Source organism: Chelonoidis abingdonii, chromosome 2 (assembly GCF_003597395.2).
Source record: "Chelonoidis abingdonii isolate Lonesome George chromosome 2, CheloAbing_2.0, whole genome shotgun sequence".
Taxonomy (NCBI): Eukaryota; Metazoa; Chordata; order Testudines; family Testudinidae; genus Chelonoidis; species Chelonoidis abingdonii.
The window spans coordinates 115,222,867-115,247,962 of NC_133770.1; the positions used below are offsets into that span (position 1 = coordinate 115,222,867).

A 25,096-nucleotide genomic window follows, 5' to 3' on the forward strand; every position below is an offset into this window, starting at 1 on the left:
CTGAGTAAAGAGCCCCAAAAGGTCATCTCAGAAAATGAAAGGAGAGCCTGGCATGATGGAACAGACCATTCCGAGGGGGGGGATTTGACATAAAAGAACAATATGGGTTCACGCTAGAGCAATGTAAACAATGTGCAAGAATGAGAAATGTATGTGATTATTTTCTTGTTAACAGCTTCTCTTTAATTCATTAGTCAAGGGCTAATGCCCCCAATCCTATGGAATTTGGAGATAGTCCAAAGTTGATGAGGCTCCGGCACTAAGCTCTACCTTTCAGCTCAGGCTATCAGAAGAGATGTGTACTGTGACTACCAGATTTCACAGCTGTGGAAACACTCCAACAATTATTAGCCTTAACACAACTTGATATAATAGATTAAATTAACCTTAATATATATGTCTGAGTCTCCATTTAGAAAAAAAATCTGTTTCTATTCTGGTTGTTCACCAGGCTACCAGAATCAGCTGAATTTGAAGACAAGCTGCTAGCAGAAAGAAAATCAGGTCAGAAATTTCTGATTTTGTTGCATAGCTTCTCTCTTCATTTGTTACTGAAGGGAAGTAGCAAGCAGTGAACAGCAGAGACAGGGAGGGAAAGCATGAGCAGAGTTTTAATTATTACAGTAGAATAATAGGCAGGAATGGAAGTTCCCCCATATAAAGCAAGAGCGTTATTAACTAAGGAATTATGTGGGAACCAACCCAGTAGCACCTTCCTATAAAAACAAAACAAAACTTACTTTGCAAATTTTCCTTAGATGAAGCTCATACGCTCCCCCGCTCCGCCCTGAGAGCCTCCATGGACTTCTGTGAAGTTTTCCAGATGTCTAGCAGGCCAATCCTGGTGCAGGATTTTAACATCTTGCCTGGAGCAACCTTGAGATAAAACCTTGACACATTTTGGACAGAAGGAGATGACCAGGATGCAATTGGCACATGTACTCCATATGCTTGAAGAAAATCTTTAGAACTCTAGGAATTCTACAACCTGTCAACAATTAAAACAAAATGGAGAACTATTTCCCAGGAATTGTGAAAAGAGGAACTTACCTTGAACAAAAAGGTTTTTGGAGCTACAAGAATACCTTTTCCTCATTACAAAAGCAGGGTGGTTCTCATATGGATATGGGAACGAATCCCAAACTTGCCATTCAGAGGAAATGGTCACTAGAAAGGCCAGCTGTGGCCTTGTCTGATTTGTCATTATGATTAAATTTGATACTCAAATGGAGAATCCAATGTGCCTGTCTACAAAATGCTGCTAAGGCCGGTACCCATGTTTCTAAGGTGTTCAGTTGTAGAACTCCAGTCAAACCTTGTGGAGAAACTCTAGTGTAGCTGAGATCACTAGAATTTTGGGATTATTGTATTATTTTTATTACAATAGCATCTAGAGATCAGGCCCCATTGTGCTGGGTGCTGCATAAATGAAACAGTCCCTGCCCCAAAAAACTCTCTGTTCCACTTCGCACCAGAAATGTAAATTTGACCAGATAAATGCATGAAATTGAATTCTGTATGGATGCCAAACTGTATCCAAAGATTAATGGAAAATCCATGCTGAACTACACTTCTCTTCAGATGTCCAGGCTATTGCTGGTCTGAATGAATGAGTCCTGCTTCAAGAGATCTGGGTGTTTTCTGCAGGTATAATGTGAGGTCCTTGAGTATCAAGTCCAAAGTGCCTTCTCGGTCAAAGGAGGATTAGGAGGACCACAACTCTCCTGTTTCTTCTTTTCTGTATCCTGAACATGCATTGTCTAGATAGGTAGCAGATTCTTCTCTGCCTAAGACATTATATCCATTCCCAAGGAGAATCTTGTACCTCAAGGATGTCTACACAGCAAAGAAAAACCCTTGGCTGGCCCATGCCACCTGACTTGGGCTTGTGGGGCTATTTCACTTCTGTGTAAACTTTCAGGCTTCAGCTGGAGTCCGAACTATGGGCCCTTCCCATCCCTCAGGGTTCTAGAGTCCAGACTCCAGCCTGATCCCAGAAGCCTACACAGCAACGAAACAATCTCAAAGCCCAAGACCACTGTTCCAATCCCATATGGCCATATTTTGTGTTTGTTTTTAAAAGAGGTATACCTCCTGCGTCTGACGAAGTGGGTATTCACTCACGAAAGCTCACGCTCCAAAACTTCTGTTAGTCTATAAGGTGCCACAGGATTCTCTGCTGCTTTTACAGATCCAGACTAACACGGCTACCCCTCTGATACCTTGATACAGGTGTCAACTGAAAATAATTTGTTCTAAGAGATTCGTCTTCCAACTATACTTGCTTTCATAGACAGTAGGCAAGGATCTAGAGTGAAAGTTAGATTGGCATTCAGTATATTGTTTGTATTTACCGGCCCACAACGGGGCTTTTTGATGTGAACTGAGAATGACATCTAATTTTGCACTACATCAAGTGCTAGGTCTTTAGAGGGATTTTCAAGAGGTGTATTTTGAGAAACCCACTCCGGGGATGAAGTCATAGAATCTTAGACTTTAAAGTCAACAGGGACCATTATGATCGTTTAGTCTGACCTCCTGCACAATGCAGGCCACAGAATCTCACCTACTCACTGCTGTATCAAACCCCTAACCTATGTCTGAGCTATTGAAGTCCTCAAATCATGGTTTAAAGACTTCAGGGTGCAGAGAATCCTCCAGCAAGTGACCCGTGCACCAGCAATCCTCACCATTGGAGATTATTAGCTTGTGATGATCTCTCGGGAATGATGCAATAAAGTTTCGGATCTTGGCAAATCTTTACCACTATGGTAAAATTAAGGCCATAGCCATGTCTATTGTGACCTATAGGTGAACAATTCTCAGCACTCAGATAAAAAGGTTGTGTTGATATTGAAAAACTGGTGGCTATGAATCCTTTCCGGTAGCTGTTCTTTTATTAATGGGGTCTGTTTCTCTGGACAGCGTACTGATTGACATGGTGTCTATGCATGAGTATAGGTGCATAACATATGACCTGTGCTGTACTGAGACTACAACCAGCCTCTTAAGACTCTGGGTGAAGAGGGTATATCAGAAGGAAGAGAGTTTTACAAGAAAAAAGAGCTCTCGTACACAAACATTGTTTGTCATGCTGAGGATTTTACTGGTTTTGAGGGAAATGTTTCTAGTTTTCTTTGGAAGTTTCTGCTACAGATTTTTTTCCCTTTGCTTGGATAATAGTCCTTTCTTGGATATGCTTGGGGTTGATAGAAACAAATGGATTGCTATGCTTGCATTGACCACAAGGCCTCTCTGCGATCTCAGCTACTCATTTCTTTATATCCCTTCAGGATGAGTGATTGCTATTCATGGTTATAATATGGTTTCCTTATAGTCACCAAGTTAGAATCCACTAAATTTGCATCACAAATCACACCAACAGTTGACCGAGACAAAACCCAAGATGTCTTAACCCAGGATCTCAAACACATGGCCCGCAGGCCACATGCAGCCTGTAAGCTTAATTTCTGCAGCTTGCAAGCTCCTCGCGGCCCCCTGCCCTCCCCCATCGTTTACCTGGAGCAGCTCCGGCCCAGCACGCACCATGCCGCTCCAGGGTGTGTGTTGATGTTGCTTCAGGCACCACCCCCAGCAGCTCCCATTGGCTGCGGTTCCCCATTCCCGGCCAATTGAAGATGCTGGGGGCGGTGCCTGAAGCAACAGCAACACACACACCCCTGTGCCCTTGCTCCAGCCGCTTCCCGAAGCGGCACAGGGGCAGAGCAGGTGGGCAGGCAGCCTGCCCTGCCCCTGGTGGGCGCTGGGCCAGAGCCCACCTGCCCGAACCCCTCCTGCAGTCCAACCCCTTGCCCTGAGGCCCCTGCTGCACCCCGACCCCCTGCCATACCCATCCCTCCTGCACCCCACACCCCAACTCCCTGCCCTGAGCCCCTACCACACCCCCCCTGGGGGCAGGGAGGGGGCGGAGTTGGGGTGGGGATTTTGGGGAAGGGGTTGGAATGGGGGCAGGAAAGGAGTGGGAAAAGGCAGGGCCTCATGGGAGGGTGGAGTGGGGGCAGGGCCGAGGGCAGCTGGGGGAGGAGGTGTCAGTAATGCGGCCCTTGGACCAATGTACTAGTCCTCATGTGGCCTTCGTGGTCATTTGAAACCCTTGTCTTAACCCTAGCAAGGATCATACACCTAGACAACGACTCGTGTTTGCCACAAAGTAGGCACTCCCATACTAAATACATTAAAAAACCTTCAATTTGAGTGGCTACAGCTGAGGCTTTGAAATTACTATGTGTCACTACGCTATGGGGTTCTTTGGAAGAAAGTTCCCTTCTGAAGGTATGACTGTGGTGGAGACATCGCTGTATCAACCATAGGCTCCCAACATTTATGAAAATTCTTTCACATTTTAGTTTAAACACATTTGATTTAGGCAACAACGTGAACCCAGGGATGATTCAAAGGGAAAGTATTTTATTTGAGTTCCTTACAAGCCACTGACGGAAAACCCTGTCCTGGAAAAGTCCTGTAGGTGGTACTTCTTCCTCTGATTGTTTACTGGGGAGGGAAAGGGGAGAGAGGGAGAAGTAAACTATTCTTTCTGAAAGGGGGACCACACAACAGGGGAGGGGTACTGAAAGGCTGCCAGCTTGTTCCCCCAGACTAGCTAGCACCCAAATATGTACTGTAGGAGCAACCTATTTTATCATTCGGAGCTTTACTCAGTAAATCAGGATCAATTTGAAAATAGGAAGGGATGTCTCACTTCTCTGTAACCCCATGATGGTGCAGCTTTGTGGGAATGGAATCCTCAGTTTGCAACACAGATGGCCTGAAGTGCTCCTAAAGCTTTAGTATGAAGTAGGGAAGGTGGAAAAAGAGAGACTCTTTCCCACCTATCAGAATCTGAGCCCCTTCTCCTGGCAAAGCAAGGATTTATGGCTGATCATCAGAGGACAACTCCCAGCAGGCTGCATCCTGAGGCAGGGCTGCACAGGAGGAACTGGCTTCTCTGCAGGGTGGGGCAGAGGTGGTGAGTATGATGCAGAGCACTGCATGAGTCTGTTAGGAGACAAGCCCCAGCAAATGCGCTCTCAGGGAGAGAAGGCAAAAAAGAGAAGGGGTTTAAGCCTTGAAGTGAAAGTTACTCACCTTTCAGTAACTGAGGTTCTTCGAGATGTGTCCCCCTGTGGGTGCTCCACTGTAGGTGACGGTGTGTCCCGGCGCCATTGATCGGAGATTTTCGGTAGCAGTGCCTGGTTGGGATGCACACACTCAGTTGGTATCTCCCGTCTCGTTGGAATCTTCCTGAGCACGTGTCCCGTACCCTCCTCAGTTCCCTCTACTTTGGAGTATTAGTATGATTTCTCCACAGTAGAGAAGGGAGGTGGGTGGGGAGTGGAGCACCCACAAGGACACACATCTCAAAGAACCTCAGTTACTGCAAGGTAAGTAACTCTTCTTCGAGTGCTGTCCCTGTGAGTGCTCCACTGTAGGTGAATGTAAAGCAGTACCCACTATGGTTGGTGGGATTTTGGAGTTGCGTGAGGAACAAAAGTAGAAAGAACCATATGGCCGACTATGGTGTCTGCTGTAGTATCCCATGCGATAGCATAATGTTTGGCAAATGTGTGGTCAAATGTCCACATGGCCACCTTGCATACGTCTGTAACAGGTACGCCGTGGAGGAAGGCAATGGATGTTGACACTGCTCTAGTAAAATAAGTCCTAACACCCTCTGGTGGTTGAATATTCTGGGTCTGATAGCAAGATCTGATGCAGGTGGAGAGCCACTTGGAGAGTCTTTGCTTAGAGATAGTATCACCCTTTGATCTCTTGGTAGTAGAAACAAAAGCCTAGGGGATTCATGAAATGGCTTAGTTCTGTCTAGAATGCATGAGCCCGTCGGTCATCGAGGCTATGTGATGCAGCTTCCTGTGGAGTCATGTGAGGGTTGGGACGGAATACACGCAAGTGTATTGACTGGTTAAGGTGGAAGGTAGACACCACCTTGGAGAGGAATTTGGGCCATGTTTGTACGGTAAGCTTGTGTTTAGAGAAAATGGTGTGGGGAGGGTAGGCCATCAGGGCACTTATTTCACCAACCCTTCTTGTTGACGTTATGGCAACCAAGAAAGCCACTTTCCTGGACATGTGGAGCAGGGATGAAGTGGCCAGAGACTCAAAAGAGGTTTCATAAGAGCGCAGAGAACTAGGTTGAGACTCCAGGAGGCTACTAGTGAATGAATCTCAGCGTAGAGGTTTTGCAGGCCCGTGAGGAAGCATTTCATGGTGGGACCTGTGAATAGCTGTCCAGAGTGTCATGGAAGGTGGGAAGGGCCGCGAGATATACTGTGATAAAACTGGGTGAAAAAGTGTCCTGTTTTAGTTTGAAAAGATGGTCTAAGATGTCAGGGAGGGTTGCAGTTTGGGGTATTAAGCATCTGTGGAAGCACCAGATGGAGATGCATTTCCACTTTTGCAGGTAAGTCTTTAAACATCGTCAGATGGAGTTTTCAGAGGTGCAGATGAAGAAGCTGACCATAGTTCTGGGAGAAGATGTGGTCTGTCGGGGAGAGTACGGGGAGGATGGATGGACATGCGTAGCAGGTAAGGATACCATGTCTGCCTGGGCCAAGCTGGGGCTAAAAGTATGACCTGGGCCTTGTCCTCTGTGATGTTGCGTAGAACCCTGTGTATGAGTGGAATCAGAGGAAAAGCGTACATGAAGGAGTTGTTCCAAGGAATGAGGTGTGTTTAAGAGTCCTGTTCTGGAGCAAAATAGATGGCATTTGCAGTTTGAGAAGTGGCAAACAGGTCTATCAATAGAGTGCCCCAGTGAGAGGACAGCTGTTGAGGTATTGACGGATATAATTCCCATTCGTGTTTCTCAGAGAACTGTCTGCTGAGAGTGTCGGCGGTAGTGTTGTGACACGTGGGCAGGTAGGAAGCGGTGACTTTTATGCGATGATGTATGCACCAATTCCATAGTTTAATGGCCATTGTGCATAGGGAGTGAGATTGTGCTCCTCCCTGCCTCACAGCTCTGAGTTCTAGGAGATTGATGTGCGGACGCGTCTCTAATAGGGACCAGCGGCCCTGTGGTTGCCTAAGTGCGCTCCGCAATCTATCTGGGAAGTGACCATGGTTAACATGAGTACTGAGGAGTGTGGATGGAAGGGAACGTCTGTGCATAGGTTCTCTGGTTTTGTCTACCAATGTAGGGGGGCCAGTATGTTCGGTGGCTGAGTCAGTGTTATGCAGAAAACTATGTCTGCTGGGTTGGATGAATGTATATATGGAAATAGGCATCTTGCAGGGTGAGAGCTGTGAACTAGTTCCCTTGTGCAGTGTGGGTATTATTGTGCCCAATGTGAACATCTTGAATTTTTGCACCTGTACAAGCATGTTCAGTTGACATAGATCCAATGTAGGTCTCCACCCCCCGCCTTTCTTTTGAGAGTAGAATCCTTTTCCCCGATGTTGCATCAGCACGTTTGACTGCATCTAGGTGGAGAAGATGAGCCACCTCCACGCAGAGAAGGTGCTCGTGAGAGGAGTCCCTAAGAGGGACAGAGAAGGAGAAAGGATAAGCAGGGAAAATAGAAAGGGATGGAGTAACCTGACTGAGCTATTTCCAGGACCCAACAGTCCTGCGTGATCTGTTGCCAGACATGGTGGAAAGTCTGGAGGCGGTAGCCAAATGGGCAAATAGGCAGTGGAGTCAAGGGGTGTACCCCCGACCAGAACTTCAAAATTGTTTGTTACCCAATGGTGGGAAGTAGTTGGTTGTGCCTGGGTTTACCTGCATCTAAGAGGTCTGTTGCGGTTTTTACCAGTGTCATACGGTGTAGACTGGGGTTGGTGATATTGTTCTGCGCTGGGCGTTTGGTAAGGTTGATACCCTTGTCTCCTGGGGAGGGATGGGTAAGTGCCCAACGTGCAGAAAGTGGCTCTAGAGTCTTTCATAGTGTGAAATATTTCATATTGGGTTTGTTTGTGTGTGTTTGTGGGAAAAGAGGTTATCTTTGTCAAAGGAGAGACTCTCCACTTTGGACTGCAAATCTTTGGGGATATCGGATGCCGAGAGCCAAGACGACCAGCACATCACCACTTGCAGTGGTGCGGGCTGCTGGATCAGACATGTCCAGGGATGCTTATAGTGCCATGCTAGACACCAAATTGACCTTTGACGAGGACTAACTGGAAGTCTGCTCTCTTGTTCTTCGGTATATGGGAAGCAAATCAAAGAGCTTGTTGTAGTTGTCATGGTCATAGCTTGCAAGGAGGGTAGAATAAATTTGCAATTCTAAATTGCACAGTAGAAGACTATAAATCTTGCGGTCCAGGAGGTCAAAACTTTTGAGGTCCTTGTCCTGCAGAGTGGGCCAGTAGTGTGGCTGCTTTGTTCTGTATGTTGCTGCATCAACCACAATAGAATTGGGTTGTGGGTGGGAAAATAAGAAATCAATGTCCCTCGCAGGCATGTAGTATTTATGCTGAGCTTTCTTGGATGTTGGTGAATGGAGGCGGGGTCTGCGAGAAAGTACCAACTGGTTCTAGGAGAGCTTTCTCCATGAGTACTGCTATCTTTGAAGGTGCAGGGGGTTGGAGGATTTTGAGAAGCCTATGTCGTGTCTCCTGGACTTCCTCCAAAGGGATGTCCTGAGTTCATGGAATTGCATAAAACCGTCCATGTTTTGCGGACATGGAGGCATAAGGGCGACTTCTGCGGCTGATGGTGAGGCAGGAGCCAGTAAAACAGGGAAGGGGTCATAGCCCACGTCTTCAGGAGAGGGTTCAGGAGCTCTAGATGTTGATAGAGCTGGGGATATAGGCATAGGATGAGCTTGTGGTCTGGTAGAAGGAGCGCAAGGAGAAGCAGTGGCAGGAGCCGACCATGGGTACCACTGAGGCCAGGGCATTGGGTAGGAAAAAATGGGTCCCGGCCACTGGGGGACAAAGTAGGGAAACTGAGGCTGATTCTTATGATGTCCCATGTCTTGGGGTATATATGGCTCCAGTGGCGGGGGGGAGACTCAGGCAGGGAGAATCCTGCCTGCTGCTGTGTGCCGTTCTCACTATCAGTGAAAGTATCCAGGTCACATGGGGAGAGCTGCTGTTCAAACAATGAGTGCTCCCTGTCCCGGAGTGAAGAGTCAGGCCTAGAGGCCACAGAGATATCCTGCTGATGCAGGAATTGTTGCTTCTCCGTAGGCTGGTGTGCTGCAGAGCACGAAGTCTGAGCGGCAGACCGGAGCGATTTTAGTTTCACCTTGGCAGGAGCCAAGAGCTGTTTGTGAGAGCCTCGCAGAGAGTCTGAATCTGCTGGGGGTAGCAGGCAGGCTCAGTGCCGGAGGTGGAACTCATTTTTGGCACCGGGTCCATTGTCAGTGCTGGGGAAACCAGTGCCGAGGAGAGCTTCCCGCTGCGGGAAGTTGGGTCCCTGCTTTAGAGCCCCGTGAGAGTTGCTTGTAAAGTACAGGGGCGGTCAGAGTTGCCTGCTCTTGGCGCTGACAGCACCAAGGGTAGACTCTGCAGGAGATCAATTACCCTCTTGAGTGTCTCTGAGAGGAGACATTAGGGCTTCCTGCCTCTTCACTGAGAGAATGAAGCCGTGCTCCCTGTCGGTTCTGACCTGGCAGGGGAGCGGGAGGGAACAGGTTTACTGCCCTGCTCCATAGGCAGCTGCAATGCTTCTTGCCTCTGCTCCAGAGAGGGTGAAGCCATGCTCCCGGTCAGTTCTGCCTTGGCAGGGGAACATAAGGGAGAGGGTTTGCCATTACCTGTCTCCAGAGGCAGCTGCAAGGATTTCTGCATGAGAAGCAGCTTCAGCGGCAGGTTCCTGTCAGGACGAGCCCTGGTTTTGAGGCTCGTGCAGTGGACACACTTGGCAGGGACATGTGTCTCGCCAAGGCACTTCACACAGCACGAGTGCCCATTGGACACTGGCATAAAGTCCGGACAGGAAGCACATTCCTTGAATCCTGAAGCCCCTGGCATTATTGAACTAGTAATGCCACAGGAAAGAGCCTCAGGGGGCAACAAACCTGAGGAAAAAAATATTTTTTTAAACTAAGTAAATATTCTAAAGGAAGGGAAACTACTAGGATATTACTATTTCTATGTAATTGTTTCATTCAAAAACCAGGGAAGAGGAACAGCACTGCTCTGAGTCCTGTCTTCGGCCGAGGGCGGTCGAGAAGGAACTGAGGACAGTGCAGGACGCACGTGCTCAGGAAGATTCCAACGAGACAAGAGATACCAACTGAGTGCGTGCGTCCTGACCAGGCACTGCTACCGAAAATCTCCGATCAACAGCGCCGGGACGCACAGTCACCTACAGTGGAGCACTCATAGGGACAGCACTCAAAGAAGAACTATTTGTTCATTTAAAAAACTAATTGCTGCCTTGTCAAGGACACTTACTTTTCTGTTTTGGTGACCTGGAGTCTCTGGGGTTTGCAGGACTTATGAGTATCATAGTGGGAAGAAAGGGAGCTGAGGAGGAGCCCAACCATCTTTTCTCAAGGAGCTGAGGAACCACTTCAGGATCTGGGAGAACAGGGGGAGGCAGGGAAGAGGAGGAGGGAAAGTTTTTAAACCTCCTGCCCCCTCCAGCCCAGGTCTGCTGCGAGACTTAGCTTCCTTCTCGTCCTTGCTCTCTCCTGGAAAGCTCAGAAATTCCTAATCAGGTTTTCTGTGTTGAAGTCTCAGTTCCATGGGAAATGGAGGTTTGGGGACACTCATGTAAATCTGACTCTGAGCCTTGTACCTATCCAGTGCAAGGGTCAGCTGTTTGGGAAAAGCTGGGGCATAATTCACTCTCTACAGAGCTGTTTCACATAGGGAACACCTCCCAGATTTAAGCCAAGTGTTACAGGACGGCTCTTCCAGGTCTGAATGGGGCAGTGGACTCTGGCAGGGTGACATTACCTGATCCAGGGGAGGATGAGTAGGAAGATAAGCCACAACTGCACAAAAATAAAGGTTTTAAAAACAAAATGGTTGCAAGAAACTGAACCGCCAACTTGTTCCGCTACCAGAAACAGAAAATTTGGTGGACTGAGCTGAAGGGTGGAGCTTATGCCCTGGAGCCTCCAGCAACAACACTGGACTGCCTCCAAATTGGAGTGGTGGGGGGCATTAACCCATCAGTAATGAATGAAGCTGTGCAACAGAATGACAAGTCAGATACCATTTTAACTCATTCTCTCCAAAACTGAACTACTCACATTTCCTCCTAATTCAGCTTTTCTCCTTACATTCCTGTTCCATGGATGCTGAATGGGGGCAGCTTGATTCTTTTTCAGCATCAGATCTGAGTGGAGAGGAGCCTGCAACTGAAGGAAACTTGTTTTTTTTTGGGGGCGGGGGGGAGAAGAGGAGGAGAGAAGATATTTACTGGAAACCAAGTAATGCTGGATAGTAGAGCAGAGCACTCAGTCACACAGCAAGGAAGTCTGTGCTGTGAAGAGAGAAAAATATTGTGCTTGTTTGCAGAATAAGAAAACTAACCAGGCAAGATAAGAAGTAATCAACTTACTCTGCAGCAAGGGGAAATCTAGGTTAGATAGTACGAAAAAACTTTCTAACTGTAAGGATAGGATTACCTATGGAAGTTATAGAATTCCTGTCGTTGGAAATTTTTAACAGGTTGGACAAACATCTTTCAGGGATGGTCTAGGTATACTTGGTCCTGCCTCAGCACAGAAGGATGGACTAGATGACCTCTTTAGGTCCCTTTCAACCCTACAATTCTATAACTTCTGTAAATACAGAGATGTTGAAAAATCCATTTGAAGAAGGAGACGTAGAAGTTAAGTGACCAATGCAGTGAAGCTGGGGTGGTGGTTAATTCAGTGTGGTCACTTGGCTGAAAGAAGCTGAAGATAATGTAATGTTATTCCTGTCAGAGACAGGAGCACTCAAGACTGTCTTTATGCCTCCTAGGGGAGGAAAAGCTTCTGGAGTTTGGGAAGGCACAGGGGTGGAGTGAATGAGGCCATTTACACATGGAGTGCTTTGTAAACTGTCTCCATAGCTGCTGGATAAAAGTTTATGGAGAACGGTCTGCCTGACTGGATCTAAAAATAAATCTTTCTCATTTGGATACCATGAGCTATTTGAACTGCGCACTAGAACATTTTTATTGTCAAATTTTTCAAAGTTTGGGAACTTGTTTCTGAGCTAAATGATTTCAACAGACCAGGACTGCAAGAAAAATAAACACGTCCTAAAGACTATCATATACCACTAAGAACAAAGGAAGATGCTGGCAATTGCAGGAGTGGTTGGTTATGTATTAAAAGGATAATATGTAGAACCAGAAGACAACAGTTTCTAAATTAGGAGCTTGAGAAAGGTTTAAAGGTCAGAGAGGATCCAAAGAATTCCTAGAAAGCAAGGATGACAACCAAATATAAAAAAGGATTCCTTTACCACCCTCATACCCTCTTCATGTGTCAATTTGCCTCAGTGCCCAATTTGCCAATTATCCCACAACCATCTCTAGACAGCTTCTTAGTCATTCCTTCATACTGAATACTTACATTGACATAATGCACCAAAGCCATAACATTCACAATTCAAATCCCTCCTTGCCATTTGAGCAACACCAATAAAAACCATGAAATATTTTTATATATTATAATATTTTATCTCATCATGATGTGCATTATATTTTGTGGTGTAACTGCATAATATTGCTCCCTGTTCAGTTTAATCCTGTCTGTAATTAGATCACAAGCTTTTCAAGGCAGAGGCCATGATCATTTACTGTAAGGTGCATAAGAAAACTCAGGAATGGTTGCAAAAAAAGAAATAAAAAATAGATTTTTTTAAAGTACTGTATAAATAGCAGACCTACAATGTCTGCAACAGTAAACAGCTGCAACATCTTTTGCTTTAGTCTAAATTTAATTTGATTCACAGAACAATTGGCCAAACAATTACATTTATTGTACAAAATATCCTCTCCATTATATTAATTTTTTTCCTATAAAAAACAACCTCACTGAGTACTCAGCATTTTGTGGCTTGTTTTCAAGACTAGGTTAGTCCAGAAAGGTTCAACTTAAATGAAATAAAGCAATTCAGTTCAGAAGTGCAAGGTTAGTGTAATGTACACAGTCATACTGCTTTTGGCTATGTTAACTTTAAAAACCATGCCAATTTAACATTTTTTCTTCAGTTTTTATTAGAAAAAAGCAGCAGATCAACATTACAATTCAAGAATCTAATCTAAGTATGCACTTGACAATTAAGCACATCTGAGTATGAAGTGAAAAAATTTCCAGAAAACCTTCAGCTATGCCAATCTCCTGTCACCCAAATAATAAATCATTTTGCAGGCTTTCTGATGAGTGGAAATCAAACAAACAACAAAATATTTATTGCTGTGAAAACAAATCTGTAGTACAGTAGTATGAGTTTTGGGCACTAAGCATCATCAGTCAAGTTAACTTAAATTCAAAATGCACTAAAATCCTTTGTTTGGCCATGAAAGTCTACAAGCTGGCAACCCACGTATAACTGAAATGGTAGGTCTGGACAAAAGTTAGACAGCATGTTAAACCTCCAGTTTTCAGACAGTAATAAAGATACATTACAATTCCAATAGCTCACAAACCAAATTAAAAACAAAAAGTGAGCTGACATTCAAAGAACCAAATTTTTGTTCTTAAGCTCATTTAGTTTGTGCTCAAAATAATTTCAGACCAACCATGAAAAAAATCCATGAACTATCACACAACTGAAAACAGAAAGAATTGCTTGACGTGGTTATTCTTCTCACTGAGGTATAAAATCTACATATAAATCTGATATTTTACTATAACAAATTGTACTTTTCGTAGTTCTGATTTCTTTTCCTTTAAACCCTGTTTTACATGTTTCTTGCTGTAAAAATCTTATTTCATGATACTGAATGTGGTCTCCAGCTCTCTGTTGCATTTATTTTTGTAACTATATTTAATATACTGGTTACCAGTGCCAACCAGGAAAAAAATTCTTGGAAGTCTCTTCATTACAACAGCACTTTCAGCAGAGGTTACTGATGTGCAAGCAAACTACAACGATATGCAGCTCTCCAGAGAGTGTATTTCAATGATTATGTTTCCATTGTCCAAACGTTCTCTAGAATGATTCTTTGATGAAAGAGACTCTCTTCAATCTTGTAAACATCAGCGTGCGCAGTTTCACTAGTATGTATATAGTTTCATGTCCTTATACAGGAAGGCTGGTTCATAGCTACTGAAAAGCTAGAAGAGTCAGAGTTCTAATATCTGATGAACCTTGCGTCCTGCAGAGCAGAAATAACTTTTTTTTTTTTTTTTTTTTTTCTTTTTTTTTTTTGCGCGCGCTACTTAAGGACACAGCCAAAATATTTACCGAGGTAGCCCAGTCAATCTTTTTCTTTTTTTAAAACCTCTCAGAACATTTCTGGAAGGGTGACGTTGCGAAGTAGCCACTGCTGAGAACGGCTGCCATTGCAGTCTCTAATGCTGGGTACCTGGCTGTCTTCTTCGGTGGCTTTATCCAGGCACTGGTTACTGTTCACATGTAACAGGGTTAATTTCTTTAAAAAAGAAAAACAAACAAGATTTTACAGAGAGGCAAGGCAGAAAGTATATCAAATCTCATTCTTTTGTTTCTAAAAAGTATTTTGTGCTAAACATAATAGTACAATTCATATAAGGTGTATTTAAAGACTACCACGGAAACATATTTAATATTCAATAAAATACACTGCATTTAAAGGCAAAAAATTAAGAATCTTGCAACTTACCTCACTAAGAGATACTACTGAGTTAGATGGAATTTTGAGATATTATGTGTATTATGGTACTACCCAGAGGCCCCAGCTAAAATCAGGCCCCATTGTGTTAGGCAACACAGTGACATATGTAGAGAATCCCTGCAGCAAAAACCCTAATCTAAATGGACAAAGATGAAAACAATGGGAGAAAAGAATGTTATCCTCACCATTATATACACATGAAATAGAGTTACCTGAATCTACATATGAAATGAGTGTTAAGGCTGGGAACGTAACCCAAATCTGCTATGTTCCATCCAGTGCTTAAACCACACCATCCTTCTTCAATTTTATTTACTCTTCCTCTTTAAGCAGTTGCATAACACTCTTTCAGAAAGTAATCTACATGTTCTCTTAAGATTACGTGTAGCTTAACCTTTTTTATTTCCACAATGATCACTTAGAATATCTACCAGGAAGTGCATTCTGATTGCTGTGGGACCAAATATCTCTTTGCTCTCACACTGTTCCACCACTTTGACTTCTGAGATCCCATGCCTTTAATATAACCAACAGGAACAAAGAAACCATTTGGGAAACAAAATAAAAAACAATGGCAGAAATTGAAGCCATAGGTACAGTATTGTCAGGATAGATGGAAGTTATGAAGCAGCTTACCTGTAGCTGTAAGGTATTAATCAAAAGGAAAAGGTGCATTTGAATAAGAAACAGGTCACTATACGAAATGGGACAATTTTCTGCAACTTAGTAGAGCCCTTTATCAGACAATAATTAAGGTTACTTACCTGTAACCAACTTTCTTCAAGATGGACTCTGCATATTCACACTTTCGTGAAGTGCACCGACTGGTACACTGAAAGTGTAGTCTTTTACTAGCAGAACCTAATCAAAAGCTCATGCACTTCTTTGCCCCTGCCCTGAGTCTCTGCGAACATTCTGAGGGCATGGCTATAAAAGGAGGTGCAGCAGTGGTTATCACCTTGGTTCCCTCCACAGCTAATGCCAAGCCACTAGAAGATAGGACTCCACAAAGAGGGGAAAGAAGGGCAGGGCGTGTGAACAAGCAGAGTCCATATCGAAGAACCTCTGTTACAACTAACTTCAGGTGTTCGCTGCATAGTCCCAATCTTGGGATAGTTTAGTCAGTAGTACACGTATTAATCAGATGGTGGGTAAGAAGTTCAAAGTAGACGAGGACTGAAGAGCTGATCTACCAAACTATGCCCCTGATGTGGTTGCACTAACAAATAATGGTTTGTAAGCATGTACAGAACTTCACATGGCCGCTCTTCAAATTTCTATTACCAGAACATGTTTCATATATGCTGCTGAGGCCACTATCGCTCTAGCAGAGTGTGCTCTCAGGTGAGCTGGGGGCGATTGTGATGCTGTTTTATAACTTTCTATTACTGTATTCACTGCCTAACCCATCTAGATAACGTTTGTGCGGAAATAGGATTCCTTTTATAGTTACCAGTATATGAGAAAATTCGCACAAAGAGCTAAAATCCTTAGTCCAATCCAGATAAAACAATAAAATCCTTTATGCATCCAAACAATGTAGCTCTGTTTACCCTTATTTGAATGAGGTCTGGGGGGGAAAACACACTGGTAGAGTAAGGGACTAATTGACAAACTCCTAAAAGATTTTTGGTATGAAACTTGGATGTGAATAAAGAACTACCTTGCTCTTATAAAAACTTGTAAATGGAGGGTCAGTTAGTAAGGCATGAAATTCACTAATCCTCCTAGCTAACAGTATTGCTATAATAAAAGCAGCTTAAATTGATAGATGAAATAGGGAACAAGATAAGGGCTTGAAGGTTGGAGACATAAGCCATGATAGTACTGCAACAGGGTATCTTAACGGGGGATAAAATTTCGGTAACCCTTTAGAAACTTGAGAGAATACTGATTTACCATCTACTTGTATATGAAAAAGTGCTATTGCAGCTAAAATGTACCCTTAGCAGCAATGCAAGAGATAAACCCTTATGCTTTAAAGGTAACAAGTACTCTCATATAGATTAAATAAAGGCTGACACAGGACCCACACCTCGATCAGATACCTACAGCTTGATCTTTGCATTAAATGTTAGCTACTACCGAGACTGTACGCTAAAGAAAGAAAATTCCTCATACAAAATCCAGTAAAGCTTAACTGCATTTTCTGCTATTGGCTGATATGAAACGCCCCATCGTCCTATTGATTTAACTGGTTGCCATAAACCCTTCAAAAAGGGCAGAGAAGCCTGGTATGCAGAAGTATTTCCAAGTATATAAAAAATGGGGTGTGAAGTTTCCTCCAACAAAACTGAAGGTAATTTTAATGTAAAAACCATTCTTCTGACTAACTGGAATTGAATGGCATCCTCCAGTGGTGAAGAAACTGAGGCTACTCTGTTTTTGTCTGGAGAAGATTTGCCCATAGGATCCTGATCATGATGCAAAATATTCGACTGTGGAGGAATTTCAAATTTCTCTTCCTTATCATATAAAATATCTTGCACTAAGAGTAGGGGCTTTGTCTCCTGTTACTGGATCTGTTAGCATAGGATATGAACGTCTCGAATCCAAATATCTAGGAGACTGATTATTTGTGATCTATATAACTTGAATCTATGTTATGAACCCATAAAAATGTCCCTAGTTCGATGCTGGAAAAGAGGCATAACCTTAGAGAGAGGTTGGTATGGAAGGCCCAGAGTTAACTGATACAGCCAAGAATCCAGAAAGACATTCTTTTCTTGCCAATTTGGCATGATGTCACTCAGTCAGAGATTTACCTGTAATCCAGGGAGGCACTTTCTAGTGCTGTCAATTTGGTCATTCTGCTATGTTGTCAGAATTATCCATGCCTGTAATAATCCATGTCCAATGGAGTTCTCTGAGATTGTGGTTCTGGACCCAGAACTGGATCCAGCTCTTCCTCTGAATGAGGATCTGAGCCCAGATCCAACAACAAAACAATTGAGGATACAGCTGAGATCAATATTTGTAACATTCACATAAGAGAGATCACTCTCCCAGGACAGCCAGAAGGTGTCCACAGTGAGGTAGAGGCATCATCATCAAGGGATCGCTGATTTAAGTCTAAAGATATTTTCGGCAGGAACTTGGGATGCAGTAGCAGCATGACCTTATCCTTAAAATAAAATAAATAAAAAAATAAAAATAAAAAAAAAGACTGAGGGGAGGGTATACCATTAGAGCCCCTCTCTCCCCCCAACTCTTTGAGCAGAAGCAATGGCTACTAGAAATGCAGTTTTCACGGACAGGTGTAGAAAGTAGCAGGTGGCCATGGGTTTGAAGGAAGGTCTCTTAAGACATGAGTACAAAGTTGGCCCCATGCTGGTGTGGGGCATCTGATTTGTGGGAAGAGGTTATTAAGTCCATTGAGGAACCTTCTTGTAGTATGAATGAAAAACAGAAAAACCCTTTATCATATTATGGGAGGCCGTGACAGCTGTGAGGCACCTTTATGGAGCTTAGAGATAAGCCTGATCTTTTTAGCTCTAGGATGTAATCGAGTACCAATGAATGCAGAGAGGAGGCAGCCAAAATGTGTTTCAAGTCACAAGTGTTTACATCTCTTCCACTTTTGGATACATGCGTCACGAGTAGCTTGTTTCCGGCTATGCAGCAGCGCTGTCTTTATGTCCTCAGAACAAGTTGTTTCTAACCATGCAAGCCATCTATCAGCCATGCTGTGAGCTGGAAAACCCAAAGATCAAGATGAACTTGACCTGAGAGAGGAAAGAGGAAACAGGCTTAACTGTGACCGGCTGACATACAGCCAGCTGAGTGAAATATGGAAACCATGTTCATCTTGGCCACATCAGAACTAAAACAACCACCTTGGCTTTTTCTTTCTTTATCTTGCACAGCACTCGGACATTATAGGAATTGGTTAAAATATGTACAAGAGTTCTTGGTTCCAATGGAGGAGAAAGACATCTCCCAGGGAGTGCTGACTGCCAGACTGGGGCTCTCTGGAGCACAACTGGGAGAAAACTTCTTGTTCTTGGCTGTGTTGAACAAGTCTATCTGTAGGATGCCCCAACGCTGAAATATGTAGTGGAGTACAGTGGGATTTATCTCCTATTTGTGATCTTGGGAGAAGTGTCTGCTGAAGGCATCTGCTGTGGTGTTTTGTATGTCCAGAAGGTAAGCTGCTGAGATATTGATTGGGTGTCATATACAACCATTCCAAAGCCTCTTTGCTTTGGCACAGAGGGAAGGTCATCTCGCCCCCCTTGGAATTTTATGTAAAACATACATGACATGTTGTCCATCATGATCTTTATGTTTGCCCCTAATCAGTGGGAGGAAGTAATTACAGGCATTTCTGATTGCTCTGAGTTCCAGCAAGTTGATGTGTAGTGTGGACTCAAGAGGAGGAGACAACCTGCCTTGAATAGGGTGGATGCCCAGGTGGGCTCCCCACACCAACAGGCATCCATCTGTTATTACTGATTTTGGGGGTGGTTGAGTGAAGGGGACCCTTGTGAAAATGTCATGAGGGTTCTTCCACCAGTGGAGGCACTTTTTCACTGACGGCATTGAAAGTACTTTGTTTAAGATGTGTTTGCTTGGTGAGTAAACAGTTCTGAGCCACCCTTGAAGGCAACACTTATGAAATCTTGTGCGATTTATTACTAAGGTACCCACCACCATGTGTCTCAGTAGTTGGAGACAATTTCTGGACAATGTTTAAGGGCTGACTTGGACTGTAGAGACTAAATTGACTAGGGTAATGAATCTGTATGAAGGAAAGAATGCTTTGGCTGTTGCTGAATCAAGATAGGTGCCAATGAACTCCAAATGTAGCAGATTTAAGGTGAACTTTCAGACATTTAATTGTAGTCCCAGTCAGAGGAACAGGTCCACGGTTTCCTGAGTGGCAATCAAGCCTTTTTGAAGGAACATCCTTTGAGCAGGCAATTATCTAATTATGGGAAAAACAAGATTCCTTGTTTGCAAAAGATGTGCCACTACCACAGAAAGGATTTTGGAGAACACTCTGGGCACAGATGAGAGCCCAAATGGAAGCACCGGGTATTGGAAGTGCTCTTGACTCAAGAATCATAGAAACTTTCAATGGGAGAGGTGGTTTACTATATGGAAGTAAGTGTCCTGAAGGTCAAGGGCTGAGAACCAGTCCCGTTGGTCCAGTAATGGAATTACTGCTGCAAGAGTTACCATTTTGAACCACTGAACCTTTACAAATCTGTTGAAGGATCTTCGATCTACAATGGGTCTCCAACCACCGTTCTTTTTTGGTACCAGGAAGTACCTGGAGTAAAACCCCACTTGTTCGTAGTGATATGTTTCCAGTTCTGATGGAAATGATCAAGGTACTCACTGAAGCGGGGAAAATGTGTGGATTGTTACAGCAGATAAGAATGTGGGTGGTAACTCAGACTCTTAACCAACCCATTAAAATAGTTGGAGGTTAACGGTTGTGAAGTTGATGCCTGCTATGTAGCTAATCTCTCTTTCTCAAATCGTTCTGTCTTGCACTGGGTTTCGTAATGCCTCTGGGAGGCAGGAAACTGCATAAGCAGAGATCTCTGTGCCATCTGGGACTTACTGAACCTTTTTTGTGCAGGGGTGTACTTTCCCAGAGAGCGCAAGGTGGCTCTAAAATCTTTTAAGGTATGCAGGGATTCATCAGTTTTCTTAGCAAACATCTTTGATCCCTCAAATGGAAGGTCCTTGACTACAGTTTGAAAACCCAAGAGCTAAAGTCAGGAAGCCCTCCTCGTGACCACTGCTGTGGAGATGCAATGAGCAGCTGTGTTAGTGGCATCCAAAGAGGCCTTCAGAGATGTCCTTGCAAGTAGTTGGCCCTCTGCAATGATTGCCTGGAATTGCTACCTCTGGCATGTTGGAAGATGCTCAGTGAAGGAATTCAGTTTTGAGTAATTAGTATGCTATACTTTACCATGAGGGCTTGGGTAATTGGTGATCCTAAATTGTAAGGTAGCTTAAAGTCTTTCTTGCATGGTGTCGACTTAGCCTGGTGCTCTCTGCCACATTCATTCACAGCATCTACTATAAGAGTTTGGGGATGGATGTGAAAATAAGAAGTCTGAGTCCTTGGAGGGAAAGCAGTATTTTTGTCCACCCTCATACAAGCGGGTGGTATTGTGGCTGGGGGATGCCATATTATCTTTGCTGGGTCCAACAAGGCCTTGTTAATGGGTAACATGATGTGGACAGATGAAGAGGTATGCAGGATAACAAGTAACTTATGCTGTGACTCCTTAACCTTCTCCAATGGAATTTGCAGGAGTCTGCTATCCTTTTAATAAGGCCCTGAAATTGTTTTTCATCATCAGACAAGGACGGTGGAGGAAGCATGACAGTTTCATCAGGGAGGATGGAGAGATGTTGGTTGTAGGAGTAATCTTTGTCCAATCTCGCTTTCTGTTCCTCAGAGGTCTGATCTTGTGTATCAGGAACCCAGAAAGAGAAGGTGGTGGGGACTGCCTTCTCCTTTCCTAGAAAGAAGCACTAGAGACCTTTGAGAACTGCTGGTGGACTATCTACAGTTACATTAGATTAAAAATAAAAGTATATTAAGGAATATAAACTCTAATATTACCATGAATATATGAGGGAGGAGGAGTTAGAGAGGCACTTCCTTTATGAATAGCTTATTCTGTAATTATCCGCTACAGGGTTTCTTGCATGTTCCTCAGAAGCATCTGGTATTCGTCACTCAGAGGTAGGATACTGAACTGCACATATCACTTATTTGGTAATGGAAATTCTCACGTTCATATGTATCACAACACACCAAAATGTATAGTGTATTTGCCATGTACTTTAAAGAAAAAGTATTTTACAAATATTTTACAGGGTTTTTTTTAAAGTTATAAATGCAACATAAGAATTAATAGTATAAAAATACAGACCTCATGAATGAAGAAAATCATTTAACATTTTCATATAATGAAAAGTAATTTTAAACAAAGGTGTTTTGTGGCTTGGCTTAAGGAGTTAGTCAGTTTGAACACTATCTCATACGCAAGCTATTGATGGCTCAGGGCGAAATATGTTTTTGATTAAGCTGCAACAAACATATGAAAGCAACCATTTAAAATTTTAGAAAGGTGTCTGAAATTCAGCTAATTTTAGAATACACAAAGGCTTTATGACAAAAAAAAACTCTTTCCACATCAGCTTGGGCCTTGTGCCAATGACCAATCAAGTCTTGCATTGCCTGGCAGGGACAGGTTATTAATATCTTAATTACAAAAAACATCTTTAAAGTTGTGGCAGTTCTCTCAAAATGTGTAAAAAATGTGATGAGTATGGTAAAAAAAAAACAACATATCTATGTTATCTTGCCAAGTAAACTAAAGGATGTTTTAATACTGATATGTACAGTATTAAAATGTAAAATATAATTTAAAAATTTATATTATATTAAAATGTGTAAATCACATATGGGATGGCAAAAGCAGCAAAGAATCCTGTGGCACCTTATAGACTAACAGACGTTTTGGAGCATGAGCTTTCGTGGGTGAATACCCACTTAGTCAGATGCATGTAGTGGAAATTTCCAGGGGCAGGTATATATATGCAGGCAAGCTAGAGATAATGAGGTTAGTTCAATCAGGTATTGTTGTAATGTGGAGGTTGGTTTGCGTTCTAATCTCAAGCTTGGTGTTGGAGCAGTTCCTCTTACTATGTTGAAGCGTGGGGTAACTAGCTGTTTCTCAGTAAGTGTGGATGTAGGTCATTTTGTCGCATCCACAGTCCCCTCATACGTTTCATTATCCCCTCTCATTAGGTCTACTTGTTGTAGTATGCATTCCATCATTCCAGGTTCTCTGTGTCTCGTCATGAATGGTTGTTCCATAGCCCGCCTTTATCATCGTGTCCTGGTTCCTCAACACTGCTGGTCCTGTTAATCCGAGGCGACGTCCGAGCCGGCATTACTCTCCTAGTTCGTGGTCACTCTCATGATTTTGATGTTGTAGGCAGGTGAAGTGTTAGGGGTCTTTGCCCAAGGACCCCTACTGCGAAGTTGGGGCCGGTAACAACCGGAGATTTGACCCGGTCATCCCGGTATCTAGGGCGGTCTTCTACATAAGGGCGGCGCCTTCTTACACTACGGCTATCAGTCGCTTGTATGTAATAAGCTTTATATGAATTATCTTGTAACTTTTAGTGTTTTATCTGCAAAAATCTCTTAAGCTTATACATATTGAAATGGAGAGATTTCAGTTTTCAATTACTTAAATCTCTTGTTCTCCTTACGTGTGTCATGAAGAATTGAACATATAACTTTATCACGTCTTTAGACTGATTTACCTCTCCTGGCTCCAGGTTCAAGTATCAATTTGGGGAATGAATACGTGAAAGAAAATCTCACATAGGTTTTTTTTTCCTTTTCAAAATGGTGTGTGTTAGAAGCTGCTTGGAATACTTGAAGTAGTCCTGTATGATAGATTTGTAGCAGAGTAATATGACAGTGGTCATGGGCCTATGATAAATCTGTTTGGAATCACGTGGAAATCCTAGGGGAGATGTATGATGCCACTATGGATTGTCACCCTATGGGATGTCATACCTCTTGATGTTCTGAAGGTTGACTACCAAAGGAGGCCGCAGACAACTCTTCCTAACAACCAATCTTACAGGCCACTTTCCTTCAGATTCCACTGAGGAATACACTAAGAACTTGCAACATCTTACTCGGACACTCCCTGACACTAACACCGGAAACAACATCAACATACCCTTTAGAGCCCTGACCAGGGTTTTCTATCTACTACTCCAAACCTGGAATCCTGGACGCCCCATCATTCGGGCATTGGCATCTCACTGATAGGAACTGTCTGGTATGTGGTTTCAGACCCTATGTCATTCAGTGTCCCAGCTTCTCCATGACACATGATTTCCTGGGAACTACATGCCATTGGTGACCTCCAGAAACACCATCTAGCTACCCATGGATGTTAGAGGCTCCTCTACACAAACATCCCACCACAGATAGTTAATTACAAGCTGTCCAGGACGTTATCCTGCATGATGCCACAGCACAACTGGTTGACACTGTGCCTTTATCTCACACACACTTTTTCAAATTTTGGACATATTTTTATCTCCAGATCCAGTGGACTGACTTCATGAGCACCCGCATGCGCCCACAATATGCAATATTATTTATGGCGACTGGTAGCACCTTCTTCGGTCTTGTCCATCACGCCTTCTCTACCTACGCTCATGATGACATTCTTCATCATCTGGCCCGCGGGTATAGGAGACATCTGGAAAATTCCTCACCACAATATTCAACAGCTTCCCCCCCATCAACCTCAGCCTGGACCAATCTACACGGGAGGATCACTTTTTTAGGACACCACGGTATGCATATAGTTGTGGTCATCATTAAAACCACCCTTTATATCGAAAACTACCGACCGCTATGCCTACCTTCATGCCTCCGCATTCATTCCGGGCCATCACACGATCCTTCTCTACAGCCAAGCTCTGAGGTACACCGCATTCTGCTCTAACCCTCGATCGCGCCAAACTACATCATCCACCAGCAATTCTCAAACATACATATGACCCACCAACGAGGGAATAAGGAACGATCACCAGAGCCAGGTGTACAGAAGCTCCTCTGCAAGACAACCCTAGAAAGAACAAACAGGACATCCATGGCCCTCACATACAGTCCCCAGCTAATAACCCCTCCAGGCTCATTCTGGTCTACAACCCATCTGGACAATGATCCCCCACTTTCACAGAGCCTCTGGGGGCAGTGCCAGTCCTCGCCCCAGGGCAGTCCTGCCACCTGAAACATTTTCTCACCGTAACTGCCACGATCACCCACAGTTAACTCTTTAGCTCAGAACCAAATCCGCTGCACAACCTCGATGCCACTCTGCCCTGTTATGTCTTATCCGCCAGCACACCTCACAGGACCTATACCAGATCAGCCATTACCATCACGAGTTCTTTCACGCACGTTCCCATGTAATATATGCAATCATATGCCAGCAATGTCCGTGCTGCTATGTACTATCGGCCAATTGGCAGTCGCTACTAGAAAGGATAAACGTTACAAGATTCAGATATTGGATGGCAGATACATAACCTGTAGGAGAACACTTCAGCCTCCCTTTGGCCACACTATAGACAGACCTTAGTTTTGACCACCTGCTGCAAAAATTTCAGGACCAGACTCAAGGGAAACTGCCTGAGTTTCAGTTTATCTTGCAAATTTGACACCATCAGCTCCGGATTAAACAAAGCCTTGGTGATGGCTTGCCAACTACAAACATTTTCCTTCCCCTTGGTTTTCAACTCAATCTGCTAGAACAGGGCCTCATCCTC

The 25,096-nt window shown here is 43.8% G+C and overlaps 1 protein-coding gene across 4 annotated transcripts in view; it reads right to left on the bottom strand.

Annotated features, from left to right (window-relative positions):
- Positions 1-13,128: 13,128 nt before the first annotated feature.
- The window catches only part of GALNT1 (polypeptide N-acetylgalactosaminyltransferase 1), a 206,473-nt gene continuing 194,505 nt past the window's right edge, over positions 13,129-25,096 (bottom strand). For all 4 annotated transcript variants that reach the window (XM_032764075.2, XM_075062626.1, XM_075062625.1 and 1 more), the window contains one exon: positions 13,129-14,533. In XM_032764075.2, coding sequence (XP_032619966.1) covers positions 14,387-14,533 — 147 coding nt within the window. In that variant the 3' untranslated portion in view covers positions 13,129-14,386. The remainder of the gene's footprint in view (positions 14,534-25,096) is intronic.